Below are 16696 nucleotides of genomic sequence, written 5' to 3'. Positions count from 1 at the left end.
AACAGAATAAACAAACAAAATAGAAACAGAATCATAAATACAGAGAACGGACAGAGTTGCCAGAGAGAAGGGTGGTTGGGGAGCTGGGTGAAAAAGGTGAAAGAATTAAGAAGTACAAATTGGCAATCACAAAACAGCCATGGAGATGTAAAGTACAACATAGGGAATATAGTCAGTAACACTGAAACAACTATGTATGGTGCGAGAGGGGTACTTTAAATAGCAAAAGGGTCACTTTGAACACTATACACCTGCAACTAAAATAAAATAATACTGAATGTAAACTCTACGTGTAAAATAAAACAAGCAAACAAAAGAAAATACTTAGAATATGCATGCCAAAGTACTTGGAGATGAACAGATGTGATGTTTGAAATTTATCTTTAGATAGTCCAACAACTCAAACAAAACACACAGATAAAGCAAATCTGGCAAAATTATTTAATCTAAAACCATTAGTACACACTAGTATTTACTAGTAAACATTAATTTGGGGTTTGATTAATATTCCTTGCCATTTGAAAGCATTCTATTTCATAATCATCACTCATTCACAATCTGTAAGCATTATCTTAGTAGACTGCAATGGTAAAGTACTTCTATGTCGCATTATATATTCTTATTCATTTTAATCAATATTCAAAGACTAGTGAAAATAAACACATACTCACACTGTGTTTTTTATCTATTCTTTGATTAGTCTTCCTTAATTCACCAAATGGAGTTAGAGATGGTTTAAAATAAGCAGTTCGATTTGTTGCTATGGATATGGGCTTTGGGGTCATGAGTCTCTGAACAGGGGGATACTGACAGACCACCTATTAGTTAAAAAAAAAAAAAATCAAGGACAAACTTTCATTTTCATATATTATCAGTGATGCATAGCTAAAAATTATTTGACAATAACTAATGTGACCTAGAGACTACAAGTCCTTCCCAGAGAAATATTCAGTAAATGCAAATAAATAGTAAAAGAAAACTAATAGAACAGAATCACGTGTGCATGTATATTTATGAACACACACACACACACAATTCCAAGATGGTTTCATAGACTACTTTATTTGACTCAATGACTTTTCACACAGATGTGCACACACACAAACGAAAACTGTATTTAAAACTGTTCTACAAGCTCTGGCCAGGTAGCTAAGTTGTTTACAGGATTATCCCAATACAGCAAGGATGCAGGTTAGACTTCTGGTCAGGGCACATACAAGAAGCAATCAATGAATGCGTAACTAAATGGTACAAAAAATCAGTATTTTTCTCTCTTTGTCTATAAAATCAACTGAGGGGGAAAAAAGAAAAAAAACTGTTTCACAAATCTAAGCTTTTACAGATGAATTTCAAATATATAAACTAAAATTGATTTTGCCACATTCTCCCCCTAATTACTATCTAAATTTTCTTCAGCTACAGATATTTTTAAACTAGCAATGAAAATATTTTAATTGCTAAAAATGTGAGCAAATGTCTCTCTACTTTTTCTCTATTGTTATTTAAAAACCAAACAAAAATTTTTACAATTTAAGTCTAATTAGTAAAGCCCTGTCAAGAATTCCAAATCTTAAAATGAACTGGCTTTATTATCTAAGTACAACAAGTGTTTTGCCAACAATCTTTGGCTACACTGAAACATAGTAAAAATCCTACTGATTTAAGCTTCTGCTCTGTCCAAAGATTGTAATACTATGAATACAATCCATTCACTCAGCAGCAGTTGTGAACAGCACTGATTTCCTAGGCAAAGACCCAGTACGGTCACTAGCTCTTCCCTAAATCCTCACAAGTGTGATCCTACAACTCAATGAAACAGTTTATTTTGTAGACTGTTCTGATTACATCCATGAAAACATGAACTACAATACTGTTACCTGGCCTTTACAATTCTTAAGTTACTTACTGGTATTACACGCAACCATTAATAAAAACTTTTATTGATGTGAACTTCTATTATGGCATAATTTTTAGAACTTACTTATTTTATGCAATCTGATATAAAATGGGAATCTGAGAAAAGCAGCTAAGGGATTAATCCCATCAGAGTAGCTAGTAACAGAATCCCTCTTGCCCAATTAAAAATATCTAGAAAATTCTAAAAATTGAGAAGCAACACTATCCCAAGGAAAAAACACAATTTCAGCTTTCTTCTCTACATTAGAATTTCAGGCTGTATGGAGGGGGGCAAAAGGGGGGGAAATTGGGATAACTGTAATAAAATAAACAATTAAAAAAAAAAGAATTTCAGTATAAATAATTTATTTTAACAATATCTCAAATACAGTCCCCAAATTAATTTAGAGAATTACGATAATTTTAACCAATTACTTCTGAGGGAACTTGGTGTTGTAATAGATACTTCCATAAGTAAGGATCTGGGAATCTGCTTCCCTGAAGGATACTTCACTAGCCACAAAAAAAAACTAACAAAAAATATCTTTTTAACCCTATCAAGCACTTTATTTTTTTTCATGGTAATCTCCAAAGCTAATTTGTAACGAAACAGAATACACTAAATAGGGCTGTCAATATATAATCTATATTATATTGTATTAATAGCTCTGATATCTTGGAAGAGCATTTTTGGCTAATTGATGAAAGATATGCCAAGTTGAAATTCTATCACACACTATAAATTTGACATAATGTTTGTTAATGAGAAAGTTTTCAAAGATAATTATGTTCAGTAAGCACTTCAGTTCACTGAATTTATAATTACTAAACACTTCAAGCTCTGTTTACTCCTAATTTTATTTATCAAAGGGTAAGAGTTACTCATAAATGACTGCCAAGATGAGGAAGTTGAAAATGCCAAATAACCAAAAAATAATGACTGAGCTTTCACTACATATAGGACACTGTGCTAAGGCAGGCCCTCCCTCACAACAGGCAACAATGTGCAATGTAAAAAAATCTTACTTTTTCAAACATGTTCCCTGTGACTACCAACTAAATTCAATTTGTGTATTTGCCAATTAAAAATAAATAAAACAAAATTGCTCATACTTTACAATAATAAACTCTAAAAAAAATTACCTTTTCCCTTTTAGGCCGAAAATCTGTGGTGGAATCTATTCCACTCCTATCAAGAGGCTAAAAAAATAAAATACTATTAGAATTGATGGCAAACTTTGAAAAATAAGATTTTTACCACCAATATATAAAAATATATCTCTTTTAAAAGGTTAAAAAGTCAACTTACAGAATTCAGTGGAGAAGAAGCAACAGATGGAATTCTTTTTGCATCCTGTTAATGTTGAAATAATAACAAATTAAGATTTTTACTAAACTCAAATTTTGTTGCATTTCTGCTTTGAATTGGGATTTTAAAAATTTACCGCTAGAGGGCTTGACATCCTCTCTAAAGACTGCAATATTCGCCGAGCTGTTGAACTAGTCACACCATAGCATTCTGCATTGAGTTGCTTAGCTTTCATCTGTCTTCTGAATGGTGCCTACAAAGTAAAATTTGTATTATTTGTTGGAATGGTAAGCACTAAAGCACATATTTCAGAAAATAAAAATATTTACAAAATTGAATGTCTAGCCAAAGCAAAACAGTATTAATCTAACAACTTCTCTCTGGGTAGTGTCATTAGCTATATATTTAACTTTTATTCTTTGTGCCTTTATTGAAAATCCAATTCTCTGCCTGATAAGTTACTCTTACAATGGAAAAATAAATGGCATGATACAGCATGCACCACTCTAAAGCTCTTCCAGCTATGTTAAAGAGAAAAAATAAGATATGGTAAAACATTCCAGCATTACCTTAATCTGTTTACCCCTAATATTTAAATCAAAGAACACTAAATCAATGACAGTTTAATTAGCCCTGACTGGGTAGCTCAGTTGGTTAGAGGGTCATCCCAAAACACCAAGGTTGCAGGTTAGATCTCCACTCAGTGCACATACCAGAAGCAACCAATGAGTGTGTAAAGAAGTAGAAGAACAAATTGATGTTTTTCTCTCCCTCTCTCAAATCATTTTTTTAAATTAAATTACAGTAAGTTCCAATATAAGTAAAAAAAGACTCTAGACTCTATAACAATGAAAATTTAAAATCTGAAACTGACTTCTCTCAAACTTAAATACAAGAAAAATTTTAAGTACAAGAAACATTTTAAATACACAGGCTATTTCTTAATAAATGACTTTTTAACTTTCTTAAAATTGGAGTTAAGGAAATAAGCTTATCAGTAGACAAGTAACCTTTTATACAAAAGCAATGTTTACAAATTCTAATAAAATTACTTCCTTTTCTCAAGAATGCATTACCACATTCCAATAAGCAAGTGACTACCACAAATCAAAGTAGTCTGGCAATGCTTAATATGAAAGATATATTACTACAATCAAAATATAACCCAGTTTATACAAATAGCTCATAATAACTGAAAAACTGAATCAAAAGAACTACTTTAAATAATGTTTCTCTGATACCAAACATTCATTATATTTTCAGAGTAGCTACAACAGCTTTATTAACTTGGTGCCCATTAGGACTGCTGTTCAGGCCAGAGACTTTGGCAAACGTGAGACATTAAAATCCTCTAGGAAATTATGATAATCTGTCCTGTCACTGGATTCTACTGGTCACTGGCCTCTTGGGGCCTTAGTTCACTAATCAATAAAATGTAAATCAGGTAGAGAATCTTTATTGTACCTTCCAACTCTAACACTCTTGGGAAGAAAAAGTGAACAGATTCATCCCAAATGTCAATGATAAATTATTTAGAAGCCTGTTGAGAAGGATTCAAGTTATTTGTCAGGATTCAGCATTAGAAAGTAGAGTATTCAATATAAGAAACAGAAGAGGAACTAACAGAAATATACTGACAAACTATTCTACAAACAGGCTTGCATCATCTACCTTCTAATGTGCTAAACTATTTTAACTACAAAATATGGTTTTTAAAAAATAATATAATCCAGTTTAAGCTTTTAAGAAAACTCCCTGTGCTTGACTAGGAGTGGAGAACACACGAAACAGTGAACAGATGATGTGTTGTAGAACTGTGCACCTGAAACCTGTTTGACTCTGTTAACCAGTGTCACCCCAATAAATTTCATAAAAAGGAAAAAAAGAAATAGAATACTCCCTGTGTAACTCCAAGAATCAGTTTGCACTTTCTTAAATAAATAATACTGCACTTCATGAACACACTTAGGAATAAGACTCATAATTATAGCTAACTATGAAAACATCCTCTAATTAGGAAAATAAGAAACTACCCTGAAGACAGGACAGTATCTTCAAATACACTTGTTTCTGTACAATTTCTGACTGTCATAGACTGCCTACATGCTTCAAAGTATTACTGCTCCATTTTTAAAATTTCCAAATCTGTAATTAAGTGTAACAACATATATATGAAAAAGAATTTTTGAGAGCCTCAAGAAACTCCTAGGACAAAACACAGAATAGTGCAATTTGCCTTAAATTGACATATTTTGAAAAGTAATCAATTTCCCATTGTTCTCTGCTGATGTATGTATTTAAATACAATTGATTTTGCATACTGACCTTATTGTAATCTATGATCCTGCTAAGCTCATTTATAAGTTCTGACGTGTCTGGGATTTTCTATATATATAAGCATATTGTCTATGAATAAAACTAAATTTATTTCTTCCTTTTCGATCTGTATGCCTAATGTTTCCTTTTTCTGGTGTTGGATAGGACCTGTGGTACATTTACCAGTACGAGTGATAGCAGATATCCTTGTTCCCTTTATAATCTTAGGAGGAAAATATTGTCTTTCACCATTAGGATGATGCTAGCTGAAGATTTTCTGTAAACATGATTTATCAGGCTAAGAACGGTCCCATCTATCTATTCCTAGGTCTGCTGAAACTTTTTGTCATGAATGGATGTTGAATTTTGTCAAATGTGTTCTATGCTCCTGTGGAGAGATGTTCATACAGTTTTTATTCATTATTTACATGGTAAATAACTTTACTCTTCAAATGTTGAACCAACCTTGCATTTCCAGGATATACCCCACTTGATCTACAGCGTGTTTATATATGTTGGATTCAATTTGCAAATATCTGTTGAGAAGGTTTGTGTCTGTAATTCATGAGAAATACTGGTGTGTAGCTTTCTTGTAATGTCTTCAGTATGTTTTATCAGGGTAATGTCGGCTTCATAAATGTGGTGGGAAGTGTTTGGTAGAATTCGCTAAGGAATTTATCTGGGCCTGAGGTTTTCTTTGCTGGAAGATATTTTAACTATGAATTCGACTAATTAAATAGACTACTTAGACAATTTATTCTTGACTAATACCAAGTAACATGAAATATTTAGATGTAAATCTAATGAAATATGTATAAGGTCTGCGTGATAAATACTACAAAACACTGATGAAAGAAAATTTAAAAGATCTAAATAAATGGTGAGACAGTGTTCATGAATTGGAAGACTCAATCTTACTCAGATGTATATTCTCCCCAAGTTGATCTTTAGACTCAATATAATCCAAAACAAAATCACTGTAGACTTTGTGGAAATGGACAGGGTGATTCTAAAATTGTGAAAAAGCAAAGGAACTAGGAAAACCAAAACAAACTTGAAAAAGAACAAAGCTGGAGGGCCCCTATTACCTGATTTCAAGATTTACTGTAAAGCTATAGTAATCAAGACAGTTTAGTGTTGGCAAAAGGATCAACACATAGATAGATGGAAAATATAAAGTCCAGAAATAGACCACAATATGGTCAACTATTTTTGACAAAGGTGTAAAGGCAATTCAATGGAAAAAGTATAGTCTTTTCAACAAATGGTAGATACTGAAGAAACTGGACATTCATATGTTAAAAAAATGAATCTTGAGCCATACCCCATGTCACATACAAAAATTAACTCAAGTGATTCACAGGCATAAATTCAAAGCTAAAACAACAAAGCTTTTACAAGAAAACATAAGAGAACATCTCCACGACTTTGGGTCAGGCAAGAATATCTTCCATACTACAATAAAAGCATGAACCATAAAAGCAAAAAAACCCCAATATATCGAATTCATCATAAGAAAGATTCTCGCCCTAGCTGGTGTAGCTCAGTGGATTGAGCATGGTCCTGCAAGCCAAAGGGTTGCTGGTTTGATTCCCAGTCAGGGCATGTGCCTGGGTTGTGGGCCAGGTCTCCAGTAGGGGGCCTGTGAGGGGCAGCCACATCACTGATGTTTCTCTCCCTCTCTTTTTCCTTCCCTTCCCCTCTCTCTAAAAATAAACAAATAAAATCTTTAAAGAAAGAAAAAAAACTCTCTTCAAAAGATACTGTTAAGACAACCAAGAGAAAAGGATAAAAATATCTATAAAACACCCATCTAATAAAGGATTTATACACTAAATAATGAATTCTTAAAGCTCATTAATAAAACAACCATATTTTTAAAAAGACAAAAGATATGAGCATGTATTTCACCAAAGAAGATATACTGATGGCAAACGAGCACATGAAAAGATTCTCAATGTCATCAGGGAAGTGCAAAATAAAAACCCACAGCGAGCTGGAGTTGCCACTACTGCCTATTATAGAATGGCTAAAATAAAAAACAGAAAACTGAAGACCAACAAGTGCTGGCCAGAATGCGCTTACATTATTGGGGAAAATCGAAGTGGTACCAGCCACTCCGGGAAACAGTGTGGCAGTTTATTATAAAGTGTAATGTTTACTGTCATATGATCATATGAGCCAGCAGTTAGACCTCTGGATATTTACCCAAGAAATATGAAAAGTAATCTTCACACAAAATGTTCATAGCAGCTTTATTCACAACTGCCAAAAATTAGAAATAACCCAAGTGTCCTTTCACTGGTAAATGGATAAACAGACTACATTATACCTTAGCACAAAAAAAGGAAAAAAAAAGGAACTACTGATATATGCAAAAATACAGATTGATCTCATGCATTGTGCTAAGTAGAACCAACAGCAGCAGACTATACTACATAATTAAATTTATATGACATTCTGAGAAAACCAAAATTGCAGAGAAATAAAAACAGATCAGTGGTTGCCAGGGGGTGCAAGTGGGAAGGAAGAATGGTTGACTATAGAGATGCACAAGGTAAAATTTCGGGGTGATGAAAATGTTTGCTCAATATTTTGATTACAGAAGGTTATACAACTATATGTATTTTGTTAAAATTCAAATGCCCTAATAAAGGTAAATTTTATTATTATAATTTATACCTCCATTTTTTAAAAAAAGGAATTAATCATCACACTTCATATAAACACAGACACAAATCTAACATAAAATGTTTGCTTAAGTTTAAAATAATATTTATACAGTCCCTAAATGAAAAGATTATAATATACACATCTATCATTTTATCAAAGAACTGAACCCAAATCCTATTTGAGTGTCAAGTTCTTTAACAAAACAAACAAACAAAAAATTTAAGGTTAAGAAAACCTTCTCTTATGCAAACCAACCTGATACGGTGTGTTTTGTAGTTTAGGCTGTCTCACCGCACCTGCTGCCCCACCATACGTTGTTTTTCCAGGATAAAAAGGAGAATCTCCCAGCTGACTTGTTTTAAGGATTGAAGAACTCCCAAGTGACTGCACAGAAATGCAACGATAGATTATAAGCAATAAACATTGAAACCTAATGTGATTAAATCAACTCCAATTAGTACTCACAGGGGAAAGTGTTCCAAAGGCAGACAAGTTGAATGCTGGTTTCTTTGAGCTGGTGGCAGTGTGCTGTGAGAGTGAATGAGAACGTTCAGCCTCTGGGGACCACAGAGGGGGCACCGAAGTATTCTTTGAAACAGTTATATCTGAAGCAAAAATACATAATGGATAATAATGGAATTAATTACAAGACCCTAGATTTTTATAAATAGTAAATAAAAATTAAAACTAAGTCAGAAAAAAATTATCCCTTGAAATTTAATTTTACTACCAAAATTATTTACTACCAAATGCTAAGAACACCTTTATCAGAAGCTCTTGAAGAAAATCCACTGGTAGTTGAGATGTTATCATCATCATGCTGAGAGGTAGAATCTTTAATCTCCTTCACAAGGGAAAATCCAGAACTGCTAACTGGGAATGCCGAGGACGTGGAGGGCTGACAGTGTAAAGTAGGAGATTCCAGCGTGGAGAAATTCAGATGGCTCCGATGAAGAGAAGGCCTTGTTAATACATCTGGATAATTTGAAGAAGTACTAGTTGTGGAGGGTTCTTAAAAGGAAAGTATTAACATTATGAATTATGTAACTTAGAAAAAGCAAAACACCATCACAACAAAATGCTGTTTTCACTTTGAGAAAACATACTATATAATATAGTTTAATTCAAATCAAATCACAGAGGCCTCCCAAGATAAACCCAATTAAAATATTCTTTAGCCAAACAAGGTTTCAACTAACTTAATTTACCTAACATAGTATCAAAATATATTTCACTCTTCACATACCAATTTCAAAAGTGCATGGTTCTTGATTTTCCTTAAAGTGATATCAGTACAAAGTCATAAAATAAAATCAAAGTTGTATAATAAAATCACAAAACAAGATGGATAGAAAGGGTAAATCTATCCCTCTCAATAGAACCACTATTGAATTTGTATATGCTCCCATATATTTCATGGTAGTCCCCCTTTACCCAAGACCCACTGTGGATGCCTGAAAGGGCAAATAGCCTATATATACTATATATAATATACTGAGCCCTATATATACTATATATTTTTTACATATACACTTTTAACCAAGTTTACTTCATAAATTAGGCACAGTAAAAGACTAACAATAATTAGTAAGATACAATTATAACGACATATTATAATAAAAGTTATGTGAATGAGGTCATTCGTTTCAAGGGAAGCCCTTGCTGAAGACTTCCTGTAGGCTCAGAGCTCTGGCACAACATGCTGTCATTACTCAGAACATGTATTCTGTCCATGTCTTTCATCCACAACTCCCATCTTAACTGAGCACTGTGGCTGTGACTTTTGAAACCACAGAAGTTACACAAAGATGTGACGGCAAAAATAGCAAAAAAATTTTTTCTTCACAATTTCATAGATAAAAGATTCATTCTTACCATAAACCTTAGCAACCTCAGCATATTTTTCTTTCCCTATTAAGTCAAGAACTTTCTCTTTTTCACTTAAGGAAGAAATTTCCGGCTTCTCTTTGGCTGGTAGGGTCTGGGGCCATCAATTCAGTAAAATAAGGTTCCTTGAACACAAGCACTGCTATACTGTCAATACAATAACCAGTGACTAAAGGGTGGGGAGCGTGTAGCTGTTTGGCAAAGGGATGATTCACATCCCAGAGAGGACAGTGCAGGACAGCATGAAATTTCACCATGTACACAGAACAGCATGCAATTTAAAACTTAGGAATTGTTTATTTCTGGATTTTTCCAATTAGTATTTTTGGACTGCACATGACTACAGGTAACTGAAACCACAGAAAGCGAACACTGGACAAGGGAAGACGGGACTACTGTGTGTGAATACACAAATAATTTTTACCTACACACATGATCATGCTTATGCATCCAGTTCCGTAACTTACATATTTACCAGTATAATTTTGTCTCTATAATCAGAGCATTCCCCTTAAAGACCACACTGTATTGCATCATAGTGTTTTAATTATTTGTGATTATTTCTCCAACACTCCATCAAACATGTATGCACTTATATCTGCACACTTTTAAGTAATCCATAAAAACATCTGATTCTGTAAGCCTAAAGATAGGCTCATAAAACACCCCAAATAGTTGGACATATCCTGGGAATCAACAGGATACACAATTATGTGTGAAACTGCTATCACACTGGATGAGAGTGCATACTCATTTTTGCTTATGATACTATGATCCAAAGATTTCACGTCAAGTTATACTCCCACAAAAAGCAAGTAACAACGTATATTTCCCCCATATTATCACTGGATATTAACCATTTCTCATTTCTGTCACTTAATATATCTAATGACATTATTATTTCATTTGTATTTAAGTAAGAGATATTGAACATCCTCTCCATTCATTGGTAATTTATATTTCTTCTTCTATTAATTGCTTACTAATATGGTTTCTCTTACTAATAAGATTAATAAGACCTAATTTCTTTTTGATCAGTAAGATCAGTGTAATATGATCTGAAATATTATAAATAATTTTCATTGCTGGTGGAACACATTCATACTCCTGATTTTTTTTAAATCTTATTTTTCAATTACAACTGACATACAATATTAGTTTCAGGTGTACACACCAGTGACTACACATTGTAGAAGGTACAAGTGATCATCCTGATAAATCTCATACCTGACACCATACATAGTTCTTAGAATATTACTGACTATATTCCCCATACCATACTTTACAACCCTATGACTATTCTGAAACAACCAATTTGTACTTCTTAATCCCTTTACCTTTTTCACCCGACCACCCTCACACCTGGCAGCTCTCAAAATGTTCTCAGTTATCTATGAGACTATTTCTGTTCTGCTTATTCATTTCTGTTGTTTTTTAGATTCAATTTTTCATAGATATGTATTTATTGCCACTTTAGTGTTCATACTTTTTTTCTTCTTCTTCTTCCTAAAGAGGACCCTTCAACATTTCATGTAATAGCAGTTTGGTGATGATGAACTCCTCCTTTAGCTTTTTCTTGTCTGAGAAGCTCTTTATCTCTCCTTTGATTCTAAATGATAGTTTTGCTGGGTAGAGAGTAATCTTGGTTGTAGGTCCTTGCTTTCCATCACTTTGAATATTTCTCGACAATCCCTTCTGGCCTACAAAGTTTCTGCTGAGAAATCAGCTGACAGTCTTATTTATGGGAGCTCCCTTGTTCACTGGGGAGGAGTGGGGAAAGGTCCTGGGAGGAAGATGCCCAAGGCAATGGTAAACAGTCTAGGATGGGATTGGCTATGAAGCTGAATGCCACCAGTGTGCACTGAATTATGGGCCAGAAGATTTAAACAGAAGGGCAGAGACTGGGACTCTCTCTTCTCTTCCTCAAGGATGCCTGGATGAATGTGCTGTAGCTGCTTCCTTTTCCCAAAAGGCAGTATTTTAAATAGGAGAAGGAACTCAAGTGCATCTTAGGACTGGACTGGCCTGGCAGAGGATGTCAGGGTTATTTTTGTGTGTTCTGGAGGGGACGGGCTCTGAGGCAGATGCCTGCCATTCTTCCAAAATTATGTAGCTTTTGTATCTTATTTTAGTTTGTAAACTAATCTTATAGAAACAGGGTAATTAAAAACTAACAAGGAGAATGATAGTAGAACTCAGGAGTTAAATATTTCATCCTTAATTGATAGGCTTAAGTGATTAAAGCTGAAACTCAAGAGTTCAAGACTTTAGCCTTAGTTGACAGGTTCCAGTGACTAATGCATATAGGAAGCTGTTATTCCAAACTTGTGCACTAATTTTGAATAAAGACTCCTTTCCTTTATCACCAAACCACTGCCTCCAGAATTTTGCCCAGAGGGTAGCAACAGGCAGCAGGACTCAGGCTTGCTCTTAGGGAGTTAACTGCTTTCTTCTGCTTTTAAGATTCTCTGTCTTTAACATTATGCATTTAAATTATGATGTGTCTTGGAGTCGGCCTCTTTGGGTTCATCTTGTTTGGGACTTTCTGTGCCTCTGGACTTCTGCATCTATTTCCTTCACCAAGTTTGGGAAGTTTTCTGTCATAATTTTTTCAACTGGGTTTTCAATTTCTTGCTCTCCTCTTCCGGCTGAGTGACATGGAGGGCTTTTGGAGTCCCAGACAGTTCTTCTTAAATGACCTGCACACAGATGCTTACATTTGAAGTTGTCCTAAAGGCTCCTTACACTAACTTCGTTGGTTTTGGATTCTTTTGTCTTTTTTGCAGTTCTGATTGGGTATTTTTTGCTTCCTTATATTCCAGATCGCTGATTTGATTTTCAACTTCATCTAGTCTACTATTGATTCCCTGTGAATTATTCTTAATTTCAGTTAGTGTATCCTTCATTTCTGACTATTTTTTTTTGTATGGTTTCCATATCCTTTTTCATGCTATTGAAATTCTAAGTTCATTGAGCATTGTTATAACCAGTGTTTTGAACTCTGCGTCTACTAGGTTACTTGTCTCTATTTTGTTTAGTTCTTTTTCTGGAGTTTTGTTCTGTTCTTTCATTTGGTACATGTTTCTTTGCCTCCTCATTTTGGCAACCTCCTTGTTTGTTTCTATGTATCAGGTTGAGCTGCTATGTGTCCAGGCTTGGTAAAGTGGCCTTACATAGTAGGTGTCCTGTAGGGTCCAGTGGCAAAGGCTCCCTGATCACCCAAGCTGGACACCCTAGGTTCCGCCTCTGCCCCCATATGGGATGTGTACACCCTTCTGTTGAACCTTGACTAATGTTAGCACATCATGTGAGGTTTACCCCTAAGTCTATTAGCTGTAAGGACTGGCTCCAACCACCAACCAACTTGAACGATCAGCTGTGCAGGGGCCTATCCCACAGAGCAGGACTTACTTTGGGGGGGGCTCTGGTGCTTGCGGAGTCCACCCCTTGAGTGTGTCACTTGTGGAGGTGGTTAGTTGGTGCTTCAACATGGTCTGAAGTTGTTCATGAGGTACACTGGCTCTGGGGCCTCATGGGAGATACAGGCCCAGGTCAGCTGCCATCTCTGCGTGCTCTGCCTGGGGCCACCCAGCATCAGCTACAAAGCAGTCTGCAGATGGCTGTTACTTGTGCTAGACTTGGAGGTGCCCAGGAGAGGCCATACTGCAAACCAAGGCTGGCCGCTGCAAGTGTCAGGGCTTTGGCAACTTAGCAAAAGGCACAAGGCATGCTAGGGCCAGATGCTGCTTTCTTGAAGAGATTTTTGGGAAAGTCTGCAGCAGGAACCAAGACAGGCCATTCTTATGGAAAAGCCATGGGAAATAGCTTGGGTGTGCTCTCAAAAGTTGGGTGGGGTGTGGTTCTCAGGGAATCACTAGGGCAGAGCAAACAGTGATAGCTTAGTCAAGGCTACCTTACAGATTCTCTGAACACAATATCCAAAAAAGCTGGCTACACAGTACACTGTAGAGTTCAATATTAGTTGCTTACCTTTGTGATCTCATGCCAGACTGGGAGTCACATCACAAGAGTGTACTACCACACTTGCTAGCTCACAAAAAATATCTACTTAATGTGTCCTGCTTTCTCACCATCATAGGGTCAAAAATTTTAAGCTGAATGATTTTTAGTCAAGTAGGGGACTATCTGCACTAAATTCCAAGAGACTTCCCCACTTTCCCCAATAATATATCTGTATATTTCTGTTCCAGTGTCACAGTTTTTTAAAATACTGTAGCTTTAGAACACATTTAATGGCTGTGAAAGTTACTACAAACTACCCCACATTCCCATTCTTTTTCAGAACTTCTCTATTCATCATCAGGTGTGTGTTCAAGATTTTTAGAATCCTTTGTCAAGTTTCCAGAAGATTCTTCCAGTTAGGCTGAAATAACAGGACTTCCAGATTAGCTCTTCTACTATAAGTAACTATAAAACTGGGTAAATAAATGAACAAAATATATGAAACAACAGCTTTCAGACAACAGAAAATAGCATGTGCACACTCACACAAAAAAAAACCCCTCACAAATCGAACCCTATTACTACTTAGCACACTATCTGGGAAAATTTTTAGATCTAGCACAGAGAGTTGAAGTCCAAGCAAAATACATCAGGCAGAAATGAAAATTAAGGGCACTGGTTAATAGAAAACTAAGCAGGCCTCTAGAAGACCACATGGGAGTATCCAGAGAGTAGATGAGCTATACACACACAGAACGAGACCACCTAAGGCTTACCTAATAGCAGCTGCTATAGAGTTGAGAAAACAGATACTAGAAGGTGAGCAGCACTTGTGAACAAAGCAGTGCTGAGAACAATGAAGTCCCTGGGCTGCCAGAATTTAAAGATCCCTCCTTAAATCCCTGGCACTGAGCTGAGATAGCAGAGAAGCTTCCCCTTCAGACTATGGATCAAGTCCTAGAATAAGACCTACTGTACACTCATCCTAAAGTCCACAAGAGAAACAAAGTTGGGAAGCTAAGTCCCACCACTTTAGGGGACTTGGAAACACCTTGGACTTTCAACAGACATACATTACCAAAGCATAAAACTAAGCCTATAAAGTTCAAAATGATCATTCAGTAACAACTGCCTGTTAAAACAAGAATCAATACTCTTCAGAAGAAGGCAAGAGAATACAGAATCTTTCCATATAGTATTCAAAATGACAATATTTGGTGAAAAAAAAAACTCTACTGATATAGACATTAAAAAAAAAAAAAAACTGTGATCCACAGTGAGAAGAAAAAGTAGTAACAGAACTTGACCCCAAGATAACCAAGGTCTTGTCCTTAAAATTTAAAATAGGTAATTTAAATATGTCCAAAGTTCCTAACAGACCTGTTAAAATTATTTGACTAGAATCACACTCACTGGGAAGAGTTAATTGAGGGATGCAAGAAATCATTCATCTTTAAGGACTGGTTATATAATTTAGCATGTTAATAAGGGTAAATTGAACACAGAGCCCAAAAATAAACCCTCATATAACAGGACAAACGATTTTCAACAGGGATACCAAGACCCCACTCAATGGGACAAGGACAGTCTCTTCAACAAGTGGTATTGGAAAAAATGAATATCCATATGCAAAAGAAGAAAATGGGAACCTCATCTTATACAATATACAAAAATAACTCAAAATGGATTAAAAACCTAACAACCAAAACTTTTATGAATCTCCTAGAAGGAAACAAGAGGAGAAAAGCTTCATGACACTGGTCCTGACAATGACTTCTTGGGTATAACAAGCAACCACGGAAAAAACGATATATGGGACTATTTCAAATTCAAAATCTTTTACACACTAAAAATACAAGCAATAGAGTAAAAGGCAACTCAAATAATGGTAGAAAATATTGATAAATCACATATGTGATAAGGTGTTAATATCCAAAATATATAAAGAACTACAAAACAAAAAATCAAATAATCTGACTAAAAACTGGGCAAAAAGTTTGAACAGACAATAGTCCATAGCTGATATACCAATGGTGAACAAACATATGAAAACATGCTCAACATCACTAATCATCAGAGAAATGCAAATCAAAAACAAAAACAGATACCACTTGATACCCATTAGCACAGCAACCATCACAGAAGCAGAAAATGAATTTTGGCAATGATGTGAAGAAACAGGAACCTTTGTGCACTGCTGAGAGGAAAGGTGAAATGGTGTAGACCCTGTGTAAAACAATATGGCAGTTCACAAAATTTAACAGAATTATCATAGGACCTAGCAATTCTGCTTCTGGATATACACCCAAAAAACTGACAACAGGATCTGAAAGAGATTTGTTCAGCCATGTTCCTAACAGCATTATTCACAACAGCCAAAAGGCAGAAATAACCTAAGTGTCGGTGACTGATGAACAAATGTGGTATGGACATACAATGAGTATTAATCAGCCTTTAAAAAGAAAGAAATTCTGGTACATGCTACAACATGGATGAATCTTAAAGACAAACATTACAGTAAGTGAAATAAGCCAGTCACAAAAGGAAAAATACTGTATGATTTCTCATCAATCCATCCACTCTTCTAGCAGAAAAAAAATCTAGATACCCAACGGCTCACCATCACAGATGTTCTCTGACTAAAGTGATGAC

General features: G+C 35.1%; 1 protein-coding gene across 11 annotated transcripts in view; it reads right to left on the bottom strand.

Annotated features, from left to right (window-relative positions):
• Positions 1 to 16696, bottom strand: part of NUP153 (nucleoporin 153) — a 72647-nt gene that overhangs the window by 36671 nt on the left and 19280 nt on the right. For 9 of the 11 annotated variants that reach the window (XM_024565393.3, XM_045199462.2, XM_045199456.2 and 6 more), the window contains exons 3-9: positions 8957 to 9205; positions 8660 to 8799; positions 8450 to 8578; positions 3342 to 3458; positions 3206 to 3250; positions 3040 to 3096; positions 672 to 818 (exon numbers count right to left, since the gene is read on the bottom strand). In XM_024565393.3, the coding sequence (XP_024421161.1) occupies positions 672 to 818; positions 3040 to 3096; positions 3206 to 3250; positions 3342 to 3458; positions 8450 to 8578; positions 8660 to 8799; positions 8957 to 9205 (884 nt within the window). The remainder of the gene's footprint in view (positions 1 to 671; positions 819 to 3039; positions 3097 to 3205; positions 3251 to 3341; positions 3459 to 8449; positions 8579 to 8659; positions 8800 to 8956; positions 9206 to 16696) is intronic. The other 2 variants (XM_053920231.2, XM_053920232.2) reach the window with 2 other exon arrangements.

Source organism: Desmodus rotundus, chromosome 3, assembly GCF_022682495.2.
Source record: "Desmodus rotundus isolate HL8 chromosome 3, HLdesRot8A.1, whole genome shotgun sequence".
Lineage (NCBI taxonomy): Eukaryota > Metazoa > Chordata > Mammalia > Chiroptera > Phyllostomidae > Desmodus > Desmodus rotundus.
Note: the sequence above shows the minus strand (reverse complement) of the source record. Positions and strands in the feature narration are given on the sequence as shown.